The sequence below is a fragment of the Parasteatoda tepidariorum genome, chromosome X1 (genome assembly GCF_043381705.1).
Source record: "Parasteatoda tepidariorum isolate YZ-2023 chromosome X1, CAS_Ptep_4.0, whole genome shotgun sequence".
Classification (NCBI taxonomy): Eukaryota; Metazoa; Arthropoda; class Arachnida; order Araneae; family Theridiidae; genus Parasteatoda; species Parasteatoda tepidariorum.
This window is the reverse complement of record NC_092214.1, coordinates 80,880,662-80,902,807: the sequence shown is the minus strand read 5'-3', so window position 1 is coordinate 80,902,807 and position 22,146 is coordinate 80,880,662. Positions and strand designations below refer to the sequence as shown.

At 29.4% G+C, this 22,146-nt stretch overlaps 1 protein-coding gene across 2 annotated transcripts in view; it reads right to left on the bottom strand.

The window, feature by feature from the left end:
* LOC107437018 (kyphoscoliosis peptidase) overlaps window positions 1-22,146 on the bottom strand; it is a 108,600-nt gene that overhangs the window by 10,637 nt on the left and 75,817 nt on the right. For both annotated transcript variants that reach the window (XM_016048880.3, XM_016048881.3), the window contains exons 3-9: window positions 21,767-21,916; window positions 14,818-14,988; window positions 13,382-13,528; window positions 11,180-11,437; window positions 9,026-9,289; window positions 5,747-5,862; window positions 3,080-3,184 (exon numbers count right to left, since the gene is read on the bottom strand). In XM_016048880.3, the coding sequence (XP_015904366.1) occupies window positions 3,080-3,184; window positions 5,747-5,862; window positions 9,026-9,289; window positions 11,180-11,437; window positions 13,382-13,528; window positions 14,818-14,988; window positions 21,767-21,913 (1,208 nt within the window). In that variant the 5' untranslated portion in view covers window positions 21,914-21,916. The remainder of the gene's footprint in view (window positions 1-3,079; window positions 3,185-5,746; window positions 5,863-9,025; window positions 9,290-11,179; window positions 11,438-13,381; window positions 13,529-14,817; window positions 14,989-21,766; window positions 21,917-22,146) is intronic.

Below are 22,146 nucleotides of genomic sequence, written 5' to 3'. Positions count from 1 at the left end.
TTTTTTTCATTGGATCAGTTTTTGCCATAGATATAAAATGAATAATTAGCAAAATCAAATTCAATAATAATATTTAATTTTTTAATACGCGCGTTGATATTACAGCAATGCCAAAAACATGGATTGATCATTAAACTAGTAAGAAAAAAAATTTTTTTTACAAAAATTTAAAAATTTTTTATTCATTTTTTAAACAATGAACTTGTCGTGTTTGAATGATAAATAATGTAAAAATATCTTTTTTTTTTAATTTATGCAATTGTACATGACATTTGTTGACGCAAAATAATTATTCCATCTCACTTTGGATCTCCAATAAGCTTTTTAGGCTCACTATTTAACTCCTAGGTCAACAATTGCCTCAGAACTTTTACTGGGAAATATAGTTCCAATAATTTGGTCAGGAATAGGGTCCAAAGTTTGGACCATTTAGTGTTAATAGTTTTTCGTATTATCATGAGAACTTTTTAAGCTAATTGCAATTTTTTTTCACACAATTATAAAACTCGTTTGTCCAAAGACAATTTCATGCAAAAATTAAATTTTAGTAAATATTTATTATATTTTAGTATTTTATTTAATAATAGTCAAAAGGATTTTGAATTGTAAGGTACACAATTTCTTGCGTCATTTTAAAGAATATGATTTTACATGGCAAAATTTGAAAATTTGAGCAAAACGGTCGAATAGTTCCTGAGAAATCGAATTTTAAATATTTGCTTTTTTTAAAATTCAATTTCTCAGGAACTGTTCGACCGATTTTGCCCCAAATTCTGTATTTTGCCATGTGAAATTATCTTCTTTGAATTCATGCGAAAACATATCTAATGATAAATTATGTATACCAAACAATTACATTTTTCGACCATTATTAAATAAAGTAATAAAAAAGCAATAAATATTTAATATAGATTATTTTTTGCATGGAAGTATCTTTTGATTAATGAATTGTATAATTGTGTGCAAAAAGTTTTCAAATCTATTAAGAAGTTCTCGAAATACGATGAAATACGCAAAAAGTTAAATTAAAATTTAGGAGTCTAAACTTTGAAGCACTCTCCTGGCCAAACTATTGGGACATAATTTCAGATTGCGACTAGCCCCTATATTTTGGGGGTCAGAAATCCAAATCCATTGAAAAAAAAGTATGTTTATTCAGAGAATGTTCATTTTTGTGTCTTTAAATATCTTTTTTAATTACAATATTTGAGGTCAACCTCTTGAGCCATTAAAGATTGAACGTGAAACTCTGATCATTAGGATCAAAAGTTATTCAGGGTGGTTCGTTTTGTCTGCCAATAGACAATAGCATCGCAATAAAAGAATTAGTGAGAAAAAAAAGTTGAATTCCTATAAAATGACAAATAAAGAAGAAAATAATTTTAAGAGACATCGAAAACAATTATGGTAAAAGCTTTTAAGTATAAAATCTAATGATCATTACGACTCATACAGTAAAAAGATTCAAATCAGAAAATATTATACAGATGGAAGGTTTGTAATTTTAGGAGAAATGAGTTTTAACCATGAGTTAGAAAACAAAGTATAAATTGTCAAGAGAAGAGAAACGGCAATAAAATTATTTTCTTTTTCACTACAATTTATTTTAGACTGAAAGTTTGAATAAAAAAAGAACAGTTTTTCAAATTTAACAGAAACATCCTATTTATTTGACATTTATATAATATATTGTTCATAGATCGTGAAGAAAGCTTTTTCGCTTGGGTTTTTATGCTTACTTACATAAATTAATGCTAATTTCATATAAATTATTTTAATAGCACATATATGATGTATTAAATAATTTCGATATTAATAAACAAGCATCAATGTGACAAATGTAATAAAACAAATATTGCATTTATAAAAAACATAAAAGTAAACTGATGCCAAGTAATAATATCTGTAAACAAACGCGAATAAATATTATTTGATACATAGCATAAAAGTCGATAAACATCACATTTTATAATACGTATCTTAAAAATTAAGTACTTAATGATTTGGAATAACAGTTGAATAACGTTAGAATACAATTTTGGATGCAATAATGTATAACAATGTATATATATTTACAATAATTAAGTATATTTAGTAGTGAGAAAACCACATTTCCTTATAGCATTTAAGTAATAAATTGTTCCGCTCTCAAACACGTGTTCCATTAGGTAAAATTGCATAAATAATTCTCAATAAAATTTAATAAAAAAGTAATAAGAAAAACGAAAAATCATTAGTGTGAAAAGGAAAAATTAAAAGGGAAAAACTAGATCTCGAAATCTTTTGATTTCTTGTCGATCGATAAGGTTTGTAATAAAAAGGCGCAATTTTTTTTTAAAAATTATTTCATTGAATCTTTATTTTTTTAATCTACTCTAGAACGAAGGAATGAGATTTGTTAGGACCAGAAAATACTTCAGGGATTTGTTTATCCAAATATTATCTGAAGTTTATAAGAGTTGCTACCATTTTGAGTGATAGGTAGAAGGAATGCTAAATACTTATATACCTATTAGAGAAAAATTCTCATGATGTTTGCTTTTTGTCTACTGATTAATTTGAAGAAAAAAAAGGCACGTTTTCTAAGGTGATTTGTAATTTTTTTTATTGCTAATTGCACTTGGATCATTTTTTCACTCTTAGAAACTCTCAGAGGGATCATTTGGATTGTTCTTCCAAAGTCTTCGGAATAAAAAGACTTAGCAAAATAAAAATACTTTGTTAAACAAGGTTAAAATGCTAATTAATAAAACTCAGTTTTTTTAATTTATTATTTCTTCAAAAAATGTCTTTTAAACCATTTCATCCACATTACTCTTCAATAATGGACTTATTTGTTTTATTTTGAATTTTTTTTTCGCTTTTAGTTATTATAGTGTACTTTTTTGTAAAAATAACGAAAAACAAAATGGAAAATCAGTACTTCTGAACATCCTATGAAGGTCATATTAATTAATCTACTACCTAAATCAACAGTAATAAATGCTACTAATAATTTCCTTTTTTAAACATTTAGAGAAATAATGATTTTGGAGTATTTTGAAATCCAGAGTGAATAAAATACCTAAGTGAGACTTACCTACACATTTCTGAAAAAAGCTTGCAGTAATCTTTACAAACACCTTCTCGTCTTTGAAGAACCTCTTCTGCAGATAGTTTAATATCCATATACCTCCAATCATATCTAGTAACAAAAAATAGCCTTACCTTACAAGTTAATTCATTTTAGATACTTAATACTGTTTTAGATATTTAAATGGAACCTTTGCCTAGATACTTAATAGATTGGTCAATAGAATAAGAACCGCAAAAGAAGACCGAACAATGAAAAACTTTTCATCTAATGGTTAGATCTTCTCGTTTTAGGATTCTATCTTAAGGGTTCGAGGAGATGACCTCAAATATGCTAATTAATTTGTACAGACGATATTTTAGGTTACGAAATCAAACACAGAAATCTGAATAAACATAGCTTTTTTTCGGCTGACCCCCAAGATATAAGGGTTAGCTCAATCTGAGTTTGGTGATCCCTTAATGTTAATTTTATTTTTTGCCATACCTCGACAACTTTTCAAGCGAACATTTTTGCACACAATTATAAAATTCCTTTTTCCAAAGATAATACCATGCAAAATATAACACTTATTTATTATTTTTAATTATTTTATTTAAAAACAACCGTTTTTAATTGTAAAGTATACAACTTTTTATATCATTTTAAGGATTACAATTTTAATTGGCAAAATACAAAAATGGAGCGGTTGAGTAGTTCTTAAAAAATCAAATTTTGAAATTCGTCTTTTCAGGAATAGATTGATTTTGCTCGTATTTTGCCACTCAAATTTACATTCCTTAGAGTGATGTAAAATATTTTAGACCTTACAATTCGAAAATTTATCTACTGTTATTAAATAAAATAATAAAAAATTATTAATATTTTCTATAAATTATACTTTCCATAGAATTTTCTTTGAATAAGCAGGTTTCATAATTGTGTGCAAAAAGATTAGATTAAAATGTTCTTTAGATGTACGCAAAAATTAAAATTACATTAAGGGGTCCAAACCACTCTCCTGACCAATCATATTTCCCAGATACTTTTCCCGGGGTAGTTGAAGAAAAGGTAATTTCTTTGAAAGATACGTTTCTGTATCTTAATTTAAAACATCGCATGCAGCAATTATTTTGGAAGGTCATCCCCTTGAGCTATTAAAAGAGAAGATTCTATCATTAGATCAGAAGGTAGTTTATTTTGCTCATTGTACGTGTCAATCCTCATTAACACATTTGTGCACTAAATTTGATTACAATCACACACATCAAATTTAAACGGTCTGTAAAAGTACCAGTTTGTAAATTTAAGCGAAAGTTATATCACAGAAATTCGTTTAAATGTGGTCGTTTATTTTCAGCTGAAAAACTTTCGATGTTGCTACAGATGTTCGAAATGTCTCTCTTGTAAATACCAAAACGCATTCATTTTTACCAGATTTTCTAAGACAAACTTCTGGTGTTACAATAAAGATTTCAAAATACCATTTTTTTGGTTCAAATTGAAAATGCCACTATTTTTGAAAATATTGTTATTTTCTTCGTCTTGCTTTTTTTCGGTAATCGTTCATATTCTTTTAATTTTTCACTGTCTAAATCGGAAGGCATTCCAATAGCCTTCCTTTTTATCAGCTTATAGCCCAGTTGGCTGAAACGGTGAGCTAATCATATTAGTTATTGAGCACTGACGCTGCACCAGGATATTTTTTTCGAAACTCTACATTGATTTTAGACCTAGACTTTAGAATAGAATAGACCTAGAATAAGACTTTTGACCCAAAACAGTACTCCAATTAGAATATTCGTCTTTTTTTGTTGATAAACAAAACGGTGTTTCTTGAAAGAAAACATTTGACAGATGAAATCTTTTAACTCGAGATAACTGTATGGTGATTGACATAATTTGGATTGCCATCTAACAGGGAAAAAAAATCGAGTTTATTTTCTGAACCGTTTAACTTTGATCTGCTCGCTTAAATTGGACCGAATTAAGCTCGCATTTTAAGGTTAGCAGCACATTCGCACGATATTATGTTTCAACATATTCAATTTTTTCCTGAAAGCATACGATTTTTAAAACATGAATTTTTGTTGTCTTAAACAGAATTTTGAAATTCTTGCTGCATTGTATTTATTTTAGTATTGTCAAATTCTCCTTACAATTTCCAATGCGATCAATATAATTTATAATAATTTTTATTTTTAAGCAATGTACAAAATGTTTTTCCTATAAATTTATCATATATTTTGTATTCTTTCTATCTACAGTTACTTTTTCTTAATTTCACGAACTTCACTTTTCACTTTTTTTATATTTTGAGTATTTTTTTTTACAGTGAAGTTGTTTTTTTATAGTGACAGATCACAGAATAATTTTCATAATCGAAAGAATATGTTTTTAATCTAATTTTCTTTTCTTCTAGAGAATTATTATTAAAAATTTAATGATATTTTAATAACTTACTGATTGCTATATTCTACAAGATGTTAAGTAAGATCGTAAGCCTATAGAAGTCGCATTATTAAAATTGCTCTTCCAGAAGCATTCTCCTTAAACCACGACATTTTTTTTCAATCTTTTGAACGTAATTTTATAATCTTTTTACAACTAGTACCTTAAATATCTCAAGCATTAAATAATAGATAAAAGTAAAAAGGAATCATCAACAAAGTATGTGTATAACATGTGGCTTACGTGATATTTTCTGAAATCCATCGAAAAAAAGACCTCACCACATAAATATCATTTTCACAGTCTGCTGTTAGATATTTGACAAGTCGTCGAACATTCACAGTTGCTGCATCAGGTGTCTAAATCACATAATAGAAAATTAGTCACTAAAAGATTTAAAATGTGACTGATGGACCTGAAGTTTCGGTTAAAAATTTATGCAATAACATCTTTTGATAAAGTAAAAGTATAGTGGTAAAAAAATTGATAGCTCATCTTTACTTAGAGCAAATTTTATTCATGATATCGGAAAATGTCTGGCCAAAATTTAAAGGAGCGTGTTTAAAAGGATTCGTGGAAGAATGCGTGTCAGGAAACGCCAATTGAAGATAGTGGAGTGTGACTAACTCATCACTTGATCCATCAGAAATATCTAATTTTCTTGCAATGACTAATTTTCTTTACTTGCCTGGAGACACCCATGAGACTCTTGGACTTTCCAGACAAGTATTGTATTGAGAATCCTTTTATATTAGTCTCCTCTAAACCTATTTAAACTTAAGCCAGACATTTGTCAATTACCGCAAATAAATAGGGTTAGAAATTTAAAATATTTTTATTTATTTTTTTTTTAAACAGAAGATATTTTTATGAATTTTTTCAAATATTTTTTTCTTAAATTTTTCTCTTTTCTGTATGTTTTGATTAAAGTACTTAAATTTTTGGTACGAAATTTAAATTGCAACATTTCTTTAAAAGTAAACCTTAGTTTTTCAATTTTTAATAACTTTCTTTCATTTAGAGTAAATTTTAGACAAAAAGGTTAAATACTTTAAAATATTTAATTTTATAAAATGTTTCTGCTTTTGACGAATCTAAACTATCTACTAGCTACTGAAATGCTACAGTTATAAGCAAATAAGTCATTGCAAGCTACGCGCGGGACATTTTTAGAGCGTTTTTTCAATTAAATGTGTTTTAATGTAGTTTTAATATTTAAAGAAAATGAAATTTTAAGTAATTTTCATGAAATGCGTTTGAATATTTATTTTTTTGAGACTGTCTCTTTCTGAAATCTGAAAAAATATTATTTTCAACAATTAAAACAAACGTTATGTGCAGTAAGGAGCTAAAATTGCATGAATGTATTTTCTGAAATAAATAGAAATATTAAACTATTGAATTTATTTTCATAAACTGCATACGTTTGCAAATATCTTGCAGTATTTTTTGTAATATTGAAGTATTGCAACTATTTTTTAATTTTGCAACTATTTATAAATATTGCAACTATTTTTTAAACTTGCCATTAGTAAAGCACGTCTGGAAAACTTGGAAAAATCGAACTATGTCTTGCACGTGATAGTTCACATTGAAAATACTAGATTCTACTTTATTCCAAGCATAGAACTTTTATAAAATGTGGTATTAATTTAAATTACATAAATTAAATTACATTCATTAAGACACAATAAAGTTTTGTGTATGAAATATAATGCTTCATTTATGAAATGAAATGGTACATAAATCGTAATGGTGAATAAAATGGTAATTTCATTTACAGAACATACCCTTTAATATATAATAAAAACATATGACTAAGTTCAAGTGGGATAATTATAAAAGAAAAGTCGAATATATCAATAAAAAAGTCGAATATATTAATAAGTCGAATATATCAATAATCACTTCAAGTTAAACAAAACTAGTGTATTTTAAAAATTTCTCAACAGAAATAGTGTATTTTTTTCAATTAAATTACTAATATTTTATCTATTTCTTCAGAATCCTTCAAAATAGTATAAAAAAAATTAAGTGAAAAATATATATCACAGTATTAATAAAAATATTTATTGAAATGGTGCGTTAACGCACTTTAGGTCGTAAATAAAGGAAATAATAGGTTTAAAGAAATAATAGGTTTAAATATCTTAGAAAAAAAGGTACTTTTGAGGTTAATTTGAGGTTGGTAGGTGAAAAAAATATACCTAAGGTAGAAAATGAGCTTATGTTTTGCACCAAAAATAACCTCATCCTCAACTTCAAGCTCATTTACACCTCATAAAATCAATCTTAAATACTGTTCAGCAATACTTTTAGTTAAAATTGGACGAAATTATTCACACCAGAATTATATTTTCTTGCTTGATGTGCAGAGAAAATAACCTGTTCACCTCAAAAACATTCTCTATAAGATGGTTGCTCTAAGGTAAATTTCTATCAACCTCAAAACTACCTCAAGTGCGAATAAAACAACTTCATACACCTTGATTAATCCTTGGAAGGTTGGTTTTTAAAGGTTGTTTTGTAGTCAACTTCAAATGAACCTCAAATCAATCTTAACGCCTCAAAACAACTTCAAATAAACCTCAAAAACACCTTAAATATTTGTAAGGGTAATCCATTTTAAACCTTAATTATTAAAGTCTTACATTATATTAAATTATTTTAACAAATTATTTTTATGGTAATTTATTAAATGAAGATAGCAAAATTCAATTTCTACTCTATGTTTCAACAAAGTATGAAACAAAAAGTAAACCAAATTTTTTCTGCAAAAATTACAATTACATGTGTTCCTTAAAATTTCGGTTGGAGGTTATTGTGAGTGGGGGAAATGATTTTACCATCTGCTTTTTTTATGCGTGATACAGTGGCAAGCAATTCGTCATTTATAAATTCCAGATGAACCATTCACTGCCTTGATAATTGAATCTGATCTGGATTTTTTATGCGTATTATTTAAGCTAAGTAATTGAAATTAAATATAGCGATTACTATCTCCCTGGGCAATAATTCATATTTTTACATGACTTTCTTTCATCATTGGTAATTAATTCTGTATCATTACGTTGACATCATTACGTGTCATTACATCATTCAATAAATTTCTTTTTTCTATTGGGCAGGTAAGAAAGTAATTTCAGTTTGGATCAGTAGATGGCGTCTACGTTTTACATACGAGATTTGATAGTCGATACTATTAGGATCCTATAGAAACAAATTCTTTTGTTTTTATAGTTGTCAGATTACTATACGTTTACCATGGAATGCAAAAATGAATATTTTCTGACACATTTATAGGCTTACGATCTACAGCACGAACGGTTGAAATAAATTAAAACCATTGAGAGAAAAAATTTAGGTCTTCTTAATAAACTTCTTAGATCTTTTTAAAAGTTTTCCTGTTATACAATTTTGAAAATTATTAGTCTGATTTTGGACATTAGCTATTTGGTGTTGTATAGTTGAACACTATTTAAGGCAAATAAATGATAATGAAAGATATAATGAGATGCGTACTTCTATCGCCCGTTCATCAACATCTTTGAAAACAGACATACACGGAATCATTTCTTTTTTCTTGCAAGGAGGTGGTCTAGCAGCAAATTCTGGTGCTTCGTCTGTAATCGGATCATTATCTGTTTGAATTCCTGTATCACATTTAATCACTAAAGGCTCACCATATCCTAGAAATCGACCCTCAAACTCTGAATCACTTCGCATAGAATCTTCAACATCCTCTAAAAGTCGAGCAATACTTTCGTGAATGGCTGATTTTGACACCTAAAATAGTTAATTTCTCATTTTAAAGAATTTCACATCAATTGTTTTCCATAATTTGCCCATTGCATTTTAATAAATTTCATGTAAATTTTTTTCCCATAATTTGAGATTTCTTATCTCAATTCAATGAATTTAATATAATTTTTCATAATTTAATTTAGGGAAGATTTTGTATCAAATGAAAATAAATGCGTTCTTTTTAAATTAAATTATATTGCTTAAGTGGATACTAGAAGATCAAAATGAGAAAAATTCTCCAAAAATCCATTAATTGGTTTTTGAGATATTAAGAAAAATTACACTTTACTAAGTAATAGGCAACAAATCGTTTTTTTTTTACCGAGTTATAAGTTTGTGAATTTATAAATGTCCATACATCAATATGTACGTTTCGATGACAAAGCTGTCTTTTCCTCGTAAAGAAATTTTTCAATGTTCTCACATCTTCAAAAAGTTCCTTACTCACCAATTTTTGTTTTATGGATATTGAAAATTATTTAGATGCTCTTTGAAGTATCTTGTTTAATTCTAAATGCATTTGATTAACTCAATATGTTAATTTAATTTTTTAATGACTGAAAAAACCTAATTAAAGAGCGTTTTTTGAAGAAGTTTTTGGTAACAAAATAAAAATTTAACGCCTATTTACGTTATATTTTTATACATTTACCATAACCACTTACATTTATTTAAATGCGTATAAACAGTGTATTTGGATATAAATTTAATGAACAAAATTAAAATTCGTTCGCAAGGAACTTTTTAATTACCAACAAATAAAAACTGTACTTTTAGCTATAACTTTAAAGCTATCTATTATTTGTACACAAACTTGAACTAAATGTTTCTTTTAAAATGATCGAGTTTTGAACGTCCCCTTTACCCGGTATGCATTTGAAGCGCTAGAAGAAAGCTCGAGGATTCGACCAAAAATCTCGTCAAATGTGTAGTTAAAGTATAAATAAAATGGTGTTGAAGGATTTGTCCCCTCGAATAGTTACGAATTGCTTTTCTGAGCCCAATCATTATTTAAATATTAAATTAGATACGCCTACTTATTACATTATTTGTTGCTAATTCCCATCTGACCAGATCAATGAATCCGTTGATATTGAGAAACCAGAATGGGAGAGGAATGAATATCGTTCCAGTCCAGCCCTAAACAGATCAAGATGTGCTCAGGTGATGCCTGGTTTTGTTGGCATTTAGGGCAAAGAGGAAAGATCTTTTGATTTGCAGAAAATTTGAGACTTTTCAGGTGTCCACTGGCCAGTCGGGATAGGCAGGTGTTGGTTTGCCTGTCACCAGGGAGAGATAGAGAGAGTCCTGGTCTTTTTGCTTNTGTCCTTCGTCGAGGACTTGAAATGAGCTTTACTTTTTGTAAGATCGAAAAACTGGTTTTATCTCCAATGAGGGCCCAATTTTTGAGGTGTTGAATTGAACTACGGCTGTCAGATAGTATCCAAGTATTTCCAAGGTGCCCTTCACTCAAGATTTTCTCTAGTCCCCTGTCGATTGCAATTAGTTCGCTTCGAAAGACGGAGCAGAAATCGGGGTTTCGTTGATGAAGAGTGTAGTTCTCTCGAGGTGTTTCAATAAATACCCCACTGCCAGTCTGTCTATCCATTTTACTGCCATCAGAGAATATTTTGATGTCGTTTGGAGGGATTTTATTGATGATTTCCAGGGACAATTTTCTGAGGAAAACAATCAGTTGACATTATTTATATAGGTTAATTAATGTCCTTGGCAAGTGCAATCTGGAAGATAGTGTAAAATGATTGATTTGATAATGTAAAACTTGTCCACCATCGCACCATTCAATAAAGCTTTAATATAAACAAGATTGTAAAATAAATTTTTAAAACAAAAAAAAATATTTATTCTTACTTGGGATGTTTTGAAGGTTCCAAGCTCTTTGTGTATATGAGCTATAGGTGATATACTATCCATTGATGAGAAAACATTGGGTTCGATTCCCGCAGCGTTGGCTGCCAGGGCTCTCGTAACAGGATCCGTTTGTGATTCAAAATCAGACATTTTTGATAAACGCTGATTCGCAACAATACCTAATTTTTTTCCAAATTTTGAGGTGTAGTCTAATCTCCAACCCGCGCTTTCAAACTCCATAAGAGAAATGCGATACGTCTGAAACATAAGATCAATAATATGCAAGGTATTAAATTTTTTCAGAAGTAAAAATTAAGAGGTTGAGAGGAAAGCAATTAAAAAGCAACAAAATTATCACAATCATCGTTGAAGAAGCCGATCTTAAAGCATCAAAGCTAATTTGATTGTCAAATGGAATTTGAAGATATTTCTAACAATCTCTTTGATAGCCTTTCAATTTATCTTCTGGCAATAAAACTGATGTTTTTTTAATAATGCCTAATTCGTTAATAATTCACTAGTTTTGATATCGCATTGTAATTGCTTAAACAAAAATTCTCAAAGAATAAAGTTTATATTAAATAAATTATGCAAAGAAATTGAAGCGGTAAGATATTAATTTTGAGAGTAAGGCAAGTCTTGAAAATGGGTGCCTACTTTTGAGCACTTGAAACTTGTCCGCTGTTATTTCTAATCTGTATTTTTTTTAAAAACAAATGCAATTTTTTAATCAAGTAATAAAGTTTATATTTTTTTAATTCATTTTTGACTCCGATCATTATTTTAAGGGCGTTGTTCGCGGAACAATCTTGTATATATTCAGTAAACCATGAGAGTGTGTTTTTCCTGTAAAGATAAGATTCCCTTACACCATGTTAAAGATTCAGACATATATGACTCAGAAACCTTTTTAAGCTGAATACTAACTATATGAAGAAAAAGAAATGCTTAAGGGAAGCAACCTTAAACAACGTTGCAATTACAAAGGCTAATTTTGAAAAATATGGAGATTAAAAAAAAGTTAATACTAATCATCAACAAAACTAAGCATCTTTCTTCATTACATTATTGATGGCATATTATCCCGCATTTAATCCCTATTTTTGAAGGTCATTAATTCAAATAATTAAAAAAAAAATATGAATCTATACTAATCTTAAACAGAACATATGGTTAAAATAAAAACCTCATTCGACACTCAATGAACTGCTTTAGGGATATCTGTGTGGGCGTCGTATTTCATACGTTTTTGCGCACGTATGGTTGGCGTCACATGCCATGCAACGAAGAGAAAAATTGCATTATTAAAATTTAATTCAGTCTCTTTATATCCCACGATTATTTTTGTAATTCTGAATAATGCTTCGAGAAGGCGCAACTAGTCCCACTTCATAATTTTAGCAGTGAGATTTCCCACCTTGAATTAAAATCATTTTGTACTTTCTGTAATTTTGCTTTCATTAGTGTTAAAATCATTCATTAGTATTAAAATTATTTTATTTCACCAGTATTAAAAATAATTTTTATTAATTAATTATTAGTATTAATTAATTATTATTAATTATTTTTTTAGTATTAAAATTATTTTCCAAAATATTTCTTTATCTAATTTTAGCAATTATTTTGTACAGATATTTATCTTAAACACCTTAAAGCAATAGAGTTAATAAATATGTTATCGCAGTGTATTTTTTTACGACAAAACTTGGGTGCATTACACGGAAAACTGGAGATCAGTGAACGGCACATCTCATATTTTACCATCAATAGGTCAGGCAAAAAACTGCTTTCTGACAGAAAGATTTTGCATTTTTAAATTTAGGATAGAGCATATATTTATTTTCAGCAATTAAAAAATGCATTTTTTTGGATCGGAAGTTCAAAAAAAAAAAAAAAATTCCGACAGAGAAGGAGTTAAAATTTGACATAGTTTACCACTAAATCACATTTTGAACACAGAAGCGACATGCTTTCTTCCAAAATTTAATGGCTGATATATTGGTGCAAATTTATACTTTATTTTTAAACTCTTTGTTGAACTTTGCTGTCGAATGAGTAATCTTAAGTTTTTGACATTTTGAAATGGCGTTAGCTTGTAACACAATTAGGAATCAAAAACCACAAATTGTGTTTGAGATGTTTTCTTCAATGTCTGGACGTATAATAAATGAATGATTAAAAGTATTGTTGATCGATAAATACCTGAGTGCAGTGGTCACTAAGTGGTTTAACTGCTTGAACTCCGATATCAATGGTAATTATATTGATTTCTTGGGTATCTAAAATCTGACGCTTCTGGTAGAATTTCACACTTCCACTTTTCTCGTTGTCGGTCTGCATCAAAACACTCTAAAACAATTGAATATAGAAATAAATTTAATAATTGCAATAAATATGCTAAGACTACAAACAAACAATATCACAAAAAACTATCCACTGTTGAACAGTTTCTTTCAGTTACAGGAGATAATTTAATCGATATTTGCGTCGCTGATTTCTAATCTGCAATCTCTCTTCAAGCTACAGTTTCTTTTTAAATGACGTTTTTAATACATTTTTTGTCAAAATGTACAAGTTTAAAAACGTTATATACGAGGAATCAATTAACATGGTTATAACAATTTCGAGGTACGTTCAATGAATTACAAGGTACGTCATAACAAGGGATTAATTAAAAGTTGCGAAAACGTCTAGCGGAGTTAGGGGTTACATCATCCAGATTTTAATTGCATAGAAACTCAAGCCCGGAAATGTTATTCGCAGCTAGGAGCACTTCCCTATTATGATCTGTTTCCTCGTGTGCATCAGAACAGGTCATAATAGGGAAGCACCGCTAGCCGCGTACGACAGCATTTCAAGGCATGGGTTTCTATGCGATTTTAGTCCTGATGATGTGCCTTAACTCCCCCAGAAGTTTGTTGCAACACTTGCGTGATCTCCTGTTACGTATAACGTTTTTAAACTTGTACATTTTGACAAAAAATGGACTAAAAATGTCAATTTTTTAATAAAGAAAAATCTGTGGCTTTATGAGCAAAAATTCAGAACTTCAGAATTAAAATCCCTACATCCAAATTAGGCAAGATAAGGTATTTGTATAAATGCAACAAAAATTTGTTCCCCAGTGTAATTTAAAAACGTGAAAAATCTTAATTCTGCGATAGAAATTTGCGCTTCATTTCAAATAGCTGTGTTCAAATAAAGTATTTTGACCATTATCTCTAATGCTCAACTCCGTAGCCTTGTAATTTTGAACCCAATCCTGAAGACAAAGGAACTCCTGGATAAAATATTGGGAGAAATTGTCCTTCGTCGAGGACTTTGTGAAGGAACTAACCCCCATTAGCGTAACATAGAGAGGGAAACTACGAAAACCTTCCACGATTAGAATGACGACAAGAGGACTCTAACCCACGTTCCGTCTACAACTGAGAATATTTTACGTCAACACTGTGGTCGGTGCTAGTGGACTGTGGTCATTGGAAGGCGAACGCTCTATCCCTTGAGCCACCACTGTGCACTTGATTGCACTGGCAATAGTATGACAAGAATCATATTTAATGATCTCCGAAACTCTTTTAAAATTGGACATATTTTAAATTAATCTCTTGTATTAAAAACATATCATTGAGTAAAACCTTGACATTGTCGCCTCCCAAAGGATGAAAAGCAGGATTGGTTTGAGTTTCGACATCAGTAATTTCAGGTTCTTCCGCATCATCTTCTAGCAACGTTTCTAAATCTTCTTCAGTGAAGTGTACTGCGTCAGTTTGCGTAATCTTGTCCGAAAGTGCAGGTGCCTGCCCCACCTGAAGAAAACAAAAACAATTTTAGCCACCTAGAGCAAAAAAAAAAAAAAAATTTAAAAAAGAAAAATCATAAACAATTAAATAAGAATTTGCAATTTTAATTTTTGTTTTTCTTTGGGCAGCACAGAGATTACGAATTTTTAGTTCAGAGATGGGCGAATCTATAACACGTGTACCACTAGGTGCCACATGACAGGTATTTTAGTGGCACGCAACAGGTACTTTTGCTTTCTTTATTATGAAAAAATTTTCGAGGGAAAAATAGCATTTCCAAAACTGGCAGCTATCAGAGGGGATTTCAGAATGGAGTAAGAGGCAAAAACTAGTATAAAGTAATTTTAAGATGTTCCGTCAGTTATAACTGAAACTGGGAAATTCATGTCAGCATGTGCACTAAATTATCATCAGTTTTCAGAAAAACAATCTCATATTGGCAAATTTCTTGCGGACCCACAATAACGTCTTTACGAATCTTGTCTTAATATTAATTTGAACTATTTTTAACTCTAAACATACCACTACTTTATAATACAAAACAACACAACATACAATAAATGGTTTTTAGACCGGTTATTACATGTTTATTGTTGAAATATTGTTTATTCAATTTACATTCGATGCAAGTTAGTAAATAATCAGCAAATATAGTTGCAAAATACAATGCAGCAAAAATAATGAAAGGTTATTTAACTTGAAAACAAATAAAAAAAGGTTTGCTAGCTCTGAGTAGAACGGCATGAATATATATATATATATATTTCTCAGGTATGTAACAACAAAACATAGGTTTATGCCTTTAAATTAATTAAAAGCAGATTACAGAATGTATATTATACAATACAAATTAAAAAAGAAATAATAAAATGTGTACTTCCAACTTACTGAGGCACATTCTGTCGAAAATTAATTTGCGTAGAAATGATACCCTACTTCATTGCTCTGTCTGTCAATCTGTTTCACTGCACATAAGCAAGCCTTGCAGTAAACACTCTTATTAGGAATTCCATCTTAGCAGTTAACATTCCCCTCGTATTTGTTGAATAATAATTTATTTTTTTAAGCTGACATATCATTATACATATGTCTAACTATGCATAAAAATCTAATGATGGTGTGGTGTTTTGCATCGTTGTCGGTATATTTTTATTGGTCAGAAAAATCACATGTTTGATATTTTTTGGCTGTTATCAGCTTAAAACTAACAAAAGTCATAAAGGTATTGTTTTTGTGTAAAATATTTTTGTATCTCAAATTTAAAGGTATTAACGTTTTTGATTATTTTATAAACTTTGAGTTCAAAACTGATAAGAGTTGTTTCTTTATTATAACATATTTCTATGATTTTGCATAATTACGCTACGTTTTAAGATAAGCTTATTATCGTTTTTGCGTTATTTATTTGCTTGTATTTATTATCGTTTTTGTATTCCTTTTTATATTTCTTCAATTCTCGAAATTGAAAATAAAAATAAAAAATTGCCAAAAATAGTAATAAAAATAAAAATCTAAAAATATTTTTTCGATTTTAAATTCTTATAGTTAATAATTTTTTTTTTATATTGTCAATATATGCATTTAAAAAAATCAAAATGAAGAATTAATATTGGTTTCGTACTTGTAAGGATGTATAGGTTGAAGTGAATGTCCGATATTCCGTATAAGTCAATTTTCACCGGTGAATGTTGATATTCAGCGATGAATGCATACAAAAAAATTTCTTTCACATTATTTTCTTTTTACGATATTATTTATACGACATTATTTTCTTTCAGTAAAGCAGACAGAATATCGATAATTGCCAGTGTAAGTGAGAAATAATGATATTTGGCAAAAATATTTCCTTCAGCATTCCACATTTGTTGAAGTAAGTGAGAAATAATAAAATTTACTAAATATTTTCGAACAATCACCAAATCAAATATGAATGTTCATAAAAACCGCGCCGCAAGACGTGATGGCACAGAGGATAGAGCGTTCGCCTTCCAATGAGGTGAACCGTGTTCGAATCCCAGCGACGTCTGGTTGATACGAATTCCGCATCCGGCTTGCACCGACCGCAGTGCTGATGTAAAATATCCTCAGTGGTAGACGGATCATGAGTTAGTATCCCTTTCGCGTCAAGCTAACCGTGGGATATTCTCGAGGTCTTCCGGTTAGCGGGTCAAGCGGGTAAGTTCCATCACTAAAGTCCTCCACGAAGGCAAATTTCTCCCAATACTTGATTCTGGAGTTACCTTGTCTTCTGGATTGGGTTCAAAATTACAATGCTACGGAGTTGAACATTAGTAGTCGCAAACCCCAAAAAATTGGGTCGGCTGTTCAACGACGATTATAAAATTTAAAAAAAAATAACCACGCCGTGATAGCACAGCGGTTAAGACACTGAGCTGTCATTGTGAAGAGCTTGAATTTGATCCCTGTTGGCGGCTTGAAACCCATCCAGCTTCAGATCCGTAGGGTGTCAGCTTATGTGAGAAGTTAAAGTGGTCGTTACGCAATGCTGATTATATTGCCATTATAATGCTGTTTGTAACGAAATTTTGGTCACTTAATCTCCATGACCCCCAGGTCTAGAAAGGGCTGTTACGGGAATGCTATTACCAATAACTTATAGCTCATTCTTAGTGTTAATATTATATATACTGTGATGTTTTTGCACAATTCAATTTAATCACTAATTAATAATAATGCATTGATTCTGGATGCATAAATTTGCTATTGAAAATACTCATAACTAAAATGCACAAATTGATACACAATTAAGAAATATGTTGTTGTTCTTTCAAATATGTTTTAAAAAATTAGGTTTAACAGAGTCATCTTAATCAAAAGTTTCAATTCAATTTTAAGCAACTTATTATTGGCTAATTCGAGATTAAATTGCATTGAAAAGTACGAGTTAAGTATGGATTAAAAAGAGAGAGAGAGAGGAAAATTGTAATCTTGACGAATAGGGATTATCTTCTGATAAGCGGATATCAATGATAATATCATTCTCAGTAATATATTTACAGATTGTTCTGAACAGGTGTAGCTACTCGCCAAATTATGATTTACTGTTTTGGTGTATAAAATAATCTATTTAGTAATTTTGAGAAAAAACTGAAGTTAAAAAAATTTTTCAATAAGCTATTTAAATTTTTAGTTCAATTTTGTATTCTAAACAGACAGAATTCTAAAGTGTCTGATTATTTCACCGTTGAATGCACAATTGCCATTTTAATTTTTTTGTCAAAACTCTGTTTTAATGTTAAATTACAATCTGCGACCAAAAGAAAAACTTGCTAGAAAACTGTAGCTCTTTTTTTTCATTTTTTTTCTTCAAAAATTTATTTCTTTGAGATTTGTCATTTGTTTCGTGTTAAAAAATATAAAAATACTTAAAAAAATTTTAAAAACATTGCTTTTAAAATTGAAATGTAGAAAGAACATTTTAATAAATGAATTAAACTTCTTAAAAATCTTTTTTTATACATTTTTTAGTATTAAACCAAACATACGTTTAGAAAAATTCAACTGAAGTAAAGATTTTAGTTTAGGTTACTAATCCAAGTTTTCCTTTTCTGAAGCACAACTTAGATTTAGTTCAGGTTTAATTTCATGAAACTTCTAGGAATTTTAGTCTTTTATGTATAAGTATTTTTTCTTGGTTCAAAATTACAAAGCTACGAAGTCACGTAAATATTGAAACAAGCTTATTGGGGAGTAAGGGCGCACAACAGGATTAAAATTGCAAAGGTACCCATGCCCGGAAATGTTGTCATACACGACTAGGGCTGCTTCCCTATATACAACCTATTATAACCTGTTCAGAAGCACACAAAGAAATAGTTCATATTAAAAATTAAACAAATGACTCTAGTACCGTGTGACGACATTTCCGGGCACATGTTTCTATACAATTTTAATCCTGATGATGTGACCTAACGCCCCTAGAGAGTTTTCAAAACATTTACGCAACCCCGTGTTATATATAACGCCTTTAAACTTGTACATTTCGACAAAAAATAGACTAAAAATGTTATTAAAAAACCATAGCTTGAAGAGGGAAACCGATTACAGATTTGAAATCCCATGCAAAACATCTCATGCAACAAGAAAAAAATTTAAATTTAAACAATCACCGAAGATTACACAAACTGAAACTCAACAGCTTTTTTTTTTCCCTTTGTGTAAATTATAAAAATAAGTTGTTTTTACTTTATTTCTTGAAAATTAAAATCTTTTTTATATTTGTTCTTATTTTGGTGGGTAGTTTTTATAAAATGTAATCACATTTTAAATTTCGTACTAAAAAGGAATAATTAAAATTAACACTTTAAAAAAACAACCTCTCTCTCTATCTTTCAATCTATCTCTTTTTAAAAAAAATTTTTATATATATTCATCAAGAAACACACAAAAGTTCCACGTTTTTTATTTTATTTTTTATCTCTTTATAAAAACAGTGATTTGAAATGCTTTAATTATAGAATTCAAAAAACCACAGGATTATTTTTTTCAAAATGAAAATAAGATACACGATTAACATCCATATAAAAAATATACATTGAATCTGATTTTCTGCAAACGATTATGTCATTAGTACCTGTAAAATTCTAATATAACGTGTTTGTTCTAAAAATAAAAAACAAGAGAAAAAAACATAAAGAACATGAGGAATAAAGAACNAAAAAAAAGATATAATCTTTTCTTCAGCCCACACGATTATATCCGCAAAACAGAGTGCTTTCTGATATTGTATCAATAAAGCCAAAGCAAAATATATTAATACAATAGTGTGAGGAGCACTCAAAAAAATTTTTATAAAATAACTACATAAAAATAGATCATAAAAAGTAAAAATAACATGTAAAAACAGATAATAAAATAAAATAAAAAGAAAAAACATTAAAAAAGGGGGGACTATAAAGCGAGTAGCAAAATCATAACAACTTACATGGACAGATATTTTTCAAGATTGATTTAAAAATGTTTTCGCAGAAAGATTGCCAGATTACAAAATATGAAAACTATGAAAAATGATGATATGAAAAATATGAAATATTTTGTTTTTCTTAACTTTCTTAGTGTTTTCTATATAGAGATAGATAGATAGATAGATAGATAAATAGATATAAACATGTAAACATAAAAGTTATGTAAGATGCGGCTATTAATTTTCAGAGCCGATCTACTAACTTGTGAACACGTGAGTTTCAAGCTTATTTAATATTGTTTTGAAGTCACATCCACCGACTTTAAATCGATTCTGTACTCGGCTGTAAATGTTTCTGAAATATTTTTTTTCAATTTTGACGTCGGGTTGTCCTTGTTTCTTAACAAAATTTATTGGTTTCAGAGGTTGGGAAAATGAATCATTTATCATACTTTTCGGATGAATTTTTGGTAGTTTCAATTCCTAAAGAAACAAGAGGTGCCGAAGTGATTAAGACTTCAGAAGAGTATTCAGAGACAGAGGATTTTAAAAATTGTTTCAAAATCTTTTATAGCATTACAGCAGTTGAAGCAAACTCTCTTTAAATTCACGCAGATACTATTTTAAATTATTTTTTTATTAGATCAGTCCTTGAAGTCTCACCTTTTATTTCATTTTGATACTATTGAAAGGAATTATCTATGAAATACTTCAATTTAATTTTAGTATGAATTCGATTTATTATCTAATATAATATAAATAAATAGTTATGACTATGTGTCTTTACCAATTGTTCATCATTCTAAAATAAGCATTACATTTAAATTTTCTATTCTCATCTTTGTAATTTCGTTTAATTTAACCTTAATTAAAACAAATCTAAATAGGTGAAACCAATCTAAATAAGGATTTAAACAAAACTCAGATTTTAGAAAAAATGAGTATTTAATTATCGAAAAAAGGGCTGAATTCAATAAAATTCACCTCCTTTACAAATCGAATTACTTCGATAGCGAAGCGTGATGTAGAAAAAAATTATAGAAAAATGCTATGTAATTCTCAATTAAAGTTATAGTGATTAATATGAATTTCTATTTCTTTTAGATGTTTGGATTGTGGGGAGATCTCCAATGTCAAACTTCATCTATGAAAAGGTACCCCATCATAGAATCGAGGTCTTATACACTAGTAAATTTGAATCGCAATTTTGTAGTGTTATAGTACTCCTTCGCCAGAATTTTAGCTGTGATAGAATTCGATGAATGGATACCACTAATTGATTCATTGCAGTTTCGTGAGAAGCCGGGAGAGCTGTATTAAGATCACCGTACTTTTGAGTTCTGATCGTGAGAGCTGTATTAAGTTCACGGTCGTGTTCCCTTTAGCAGTCGAGTGAATACGTTATGTGTGATGGAGATTGAGTAGCAACCGCGCGAGGAGATGGATAAAGTTGGAGTCACAAGTCAACTGTTCACTGTGGATTATCCATCGAGGTAGGCGTGCTCAGATCGAAGTGGGCGTTACAGTCAGGACAGGTGAGTTTATATCGAAGTTTCTGTCAAGATAGGCATGTTCACATCACGTCCCAATGTGGGGAGAATTGTTATCGATAATGTCAACCTTCATCTATGAAAAGGTGCCCCTAAATAGAATCGAGTTAATATGTCTAGTGAATTGGAATTTTGTAGTGGTAGGCACACTACAGGATTTTTAAAGAAACGAACAAAACTCAAATAAAATTTCAAAAATAATGCTTATAATAAGTATCTATTTTTTGAAGAAAGGCTTCAAATATGAATTCAACTCTATCATTATATAAATTCTTTTTTGTACTTTAAAGAGAGTGCATAAAAAAATGACCTGAACTGAGGCATCTTTTGTACCAAGAAGGCGTAACCTTTCTTTAAGTTGGAGAGCAGTTGGTTGTTGCGTTGTTCCATTCCATGTAATCACAGCTTTACTTAGCGGGGAGACCAGGCGACTTGCTCGGCTACCACCGCAACCCATCACCTATAAAGAGAGTTTATTTTATAAATACTAATTATTAATATGCACACTGTTTCTGTTAAAAAAATAATTATTCTCTAACCTTCCAACAGGAAATTTCTCTTTTCTGAAATTACAGAAATTTACTGTTAAATTGCATCGGAATTTGTCGAAAGAGACGTTTTTCAGTTAATAAATCAAATCTGCAACCATTGATACAGGTTGTATTTGTTGGGTACAGATTTTTTCAATTT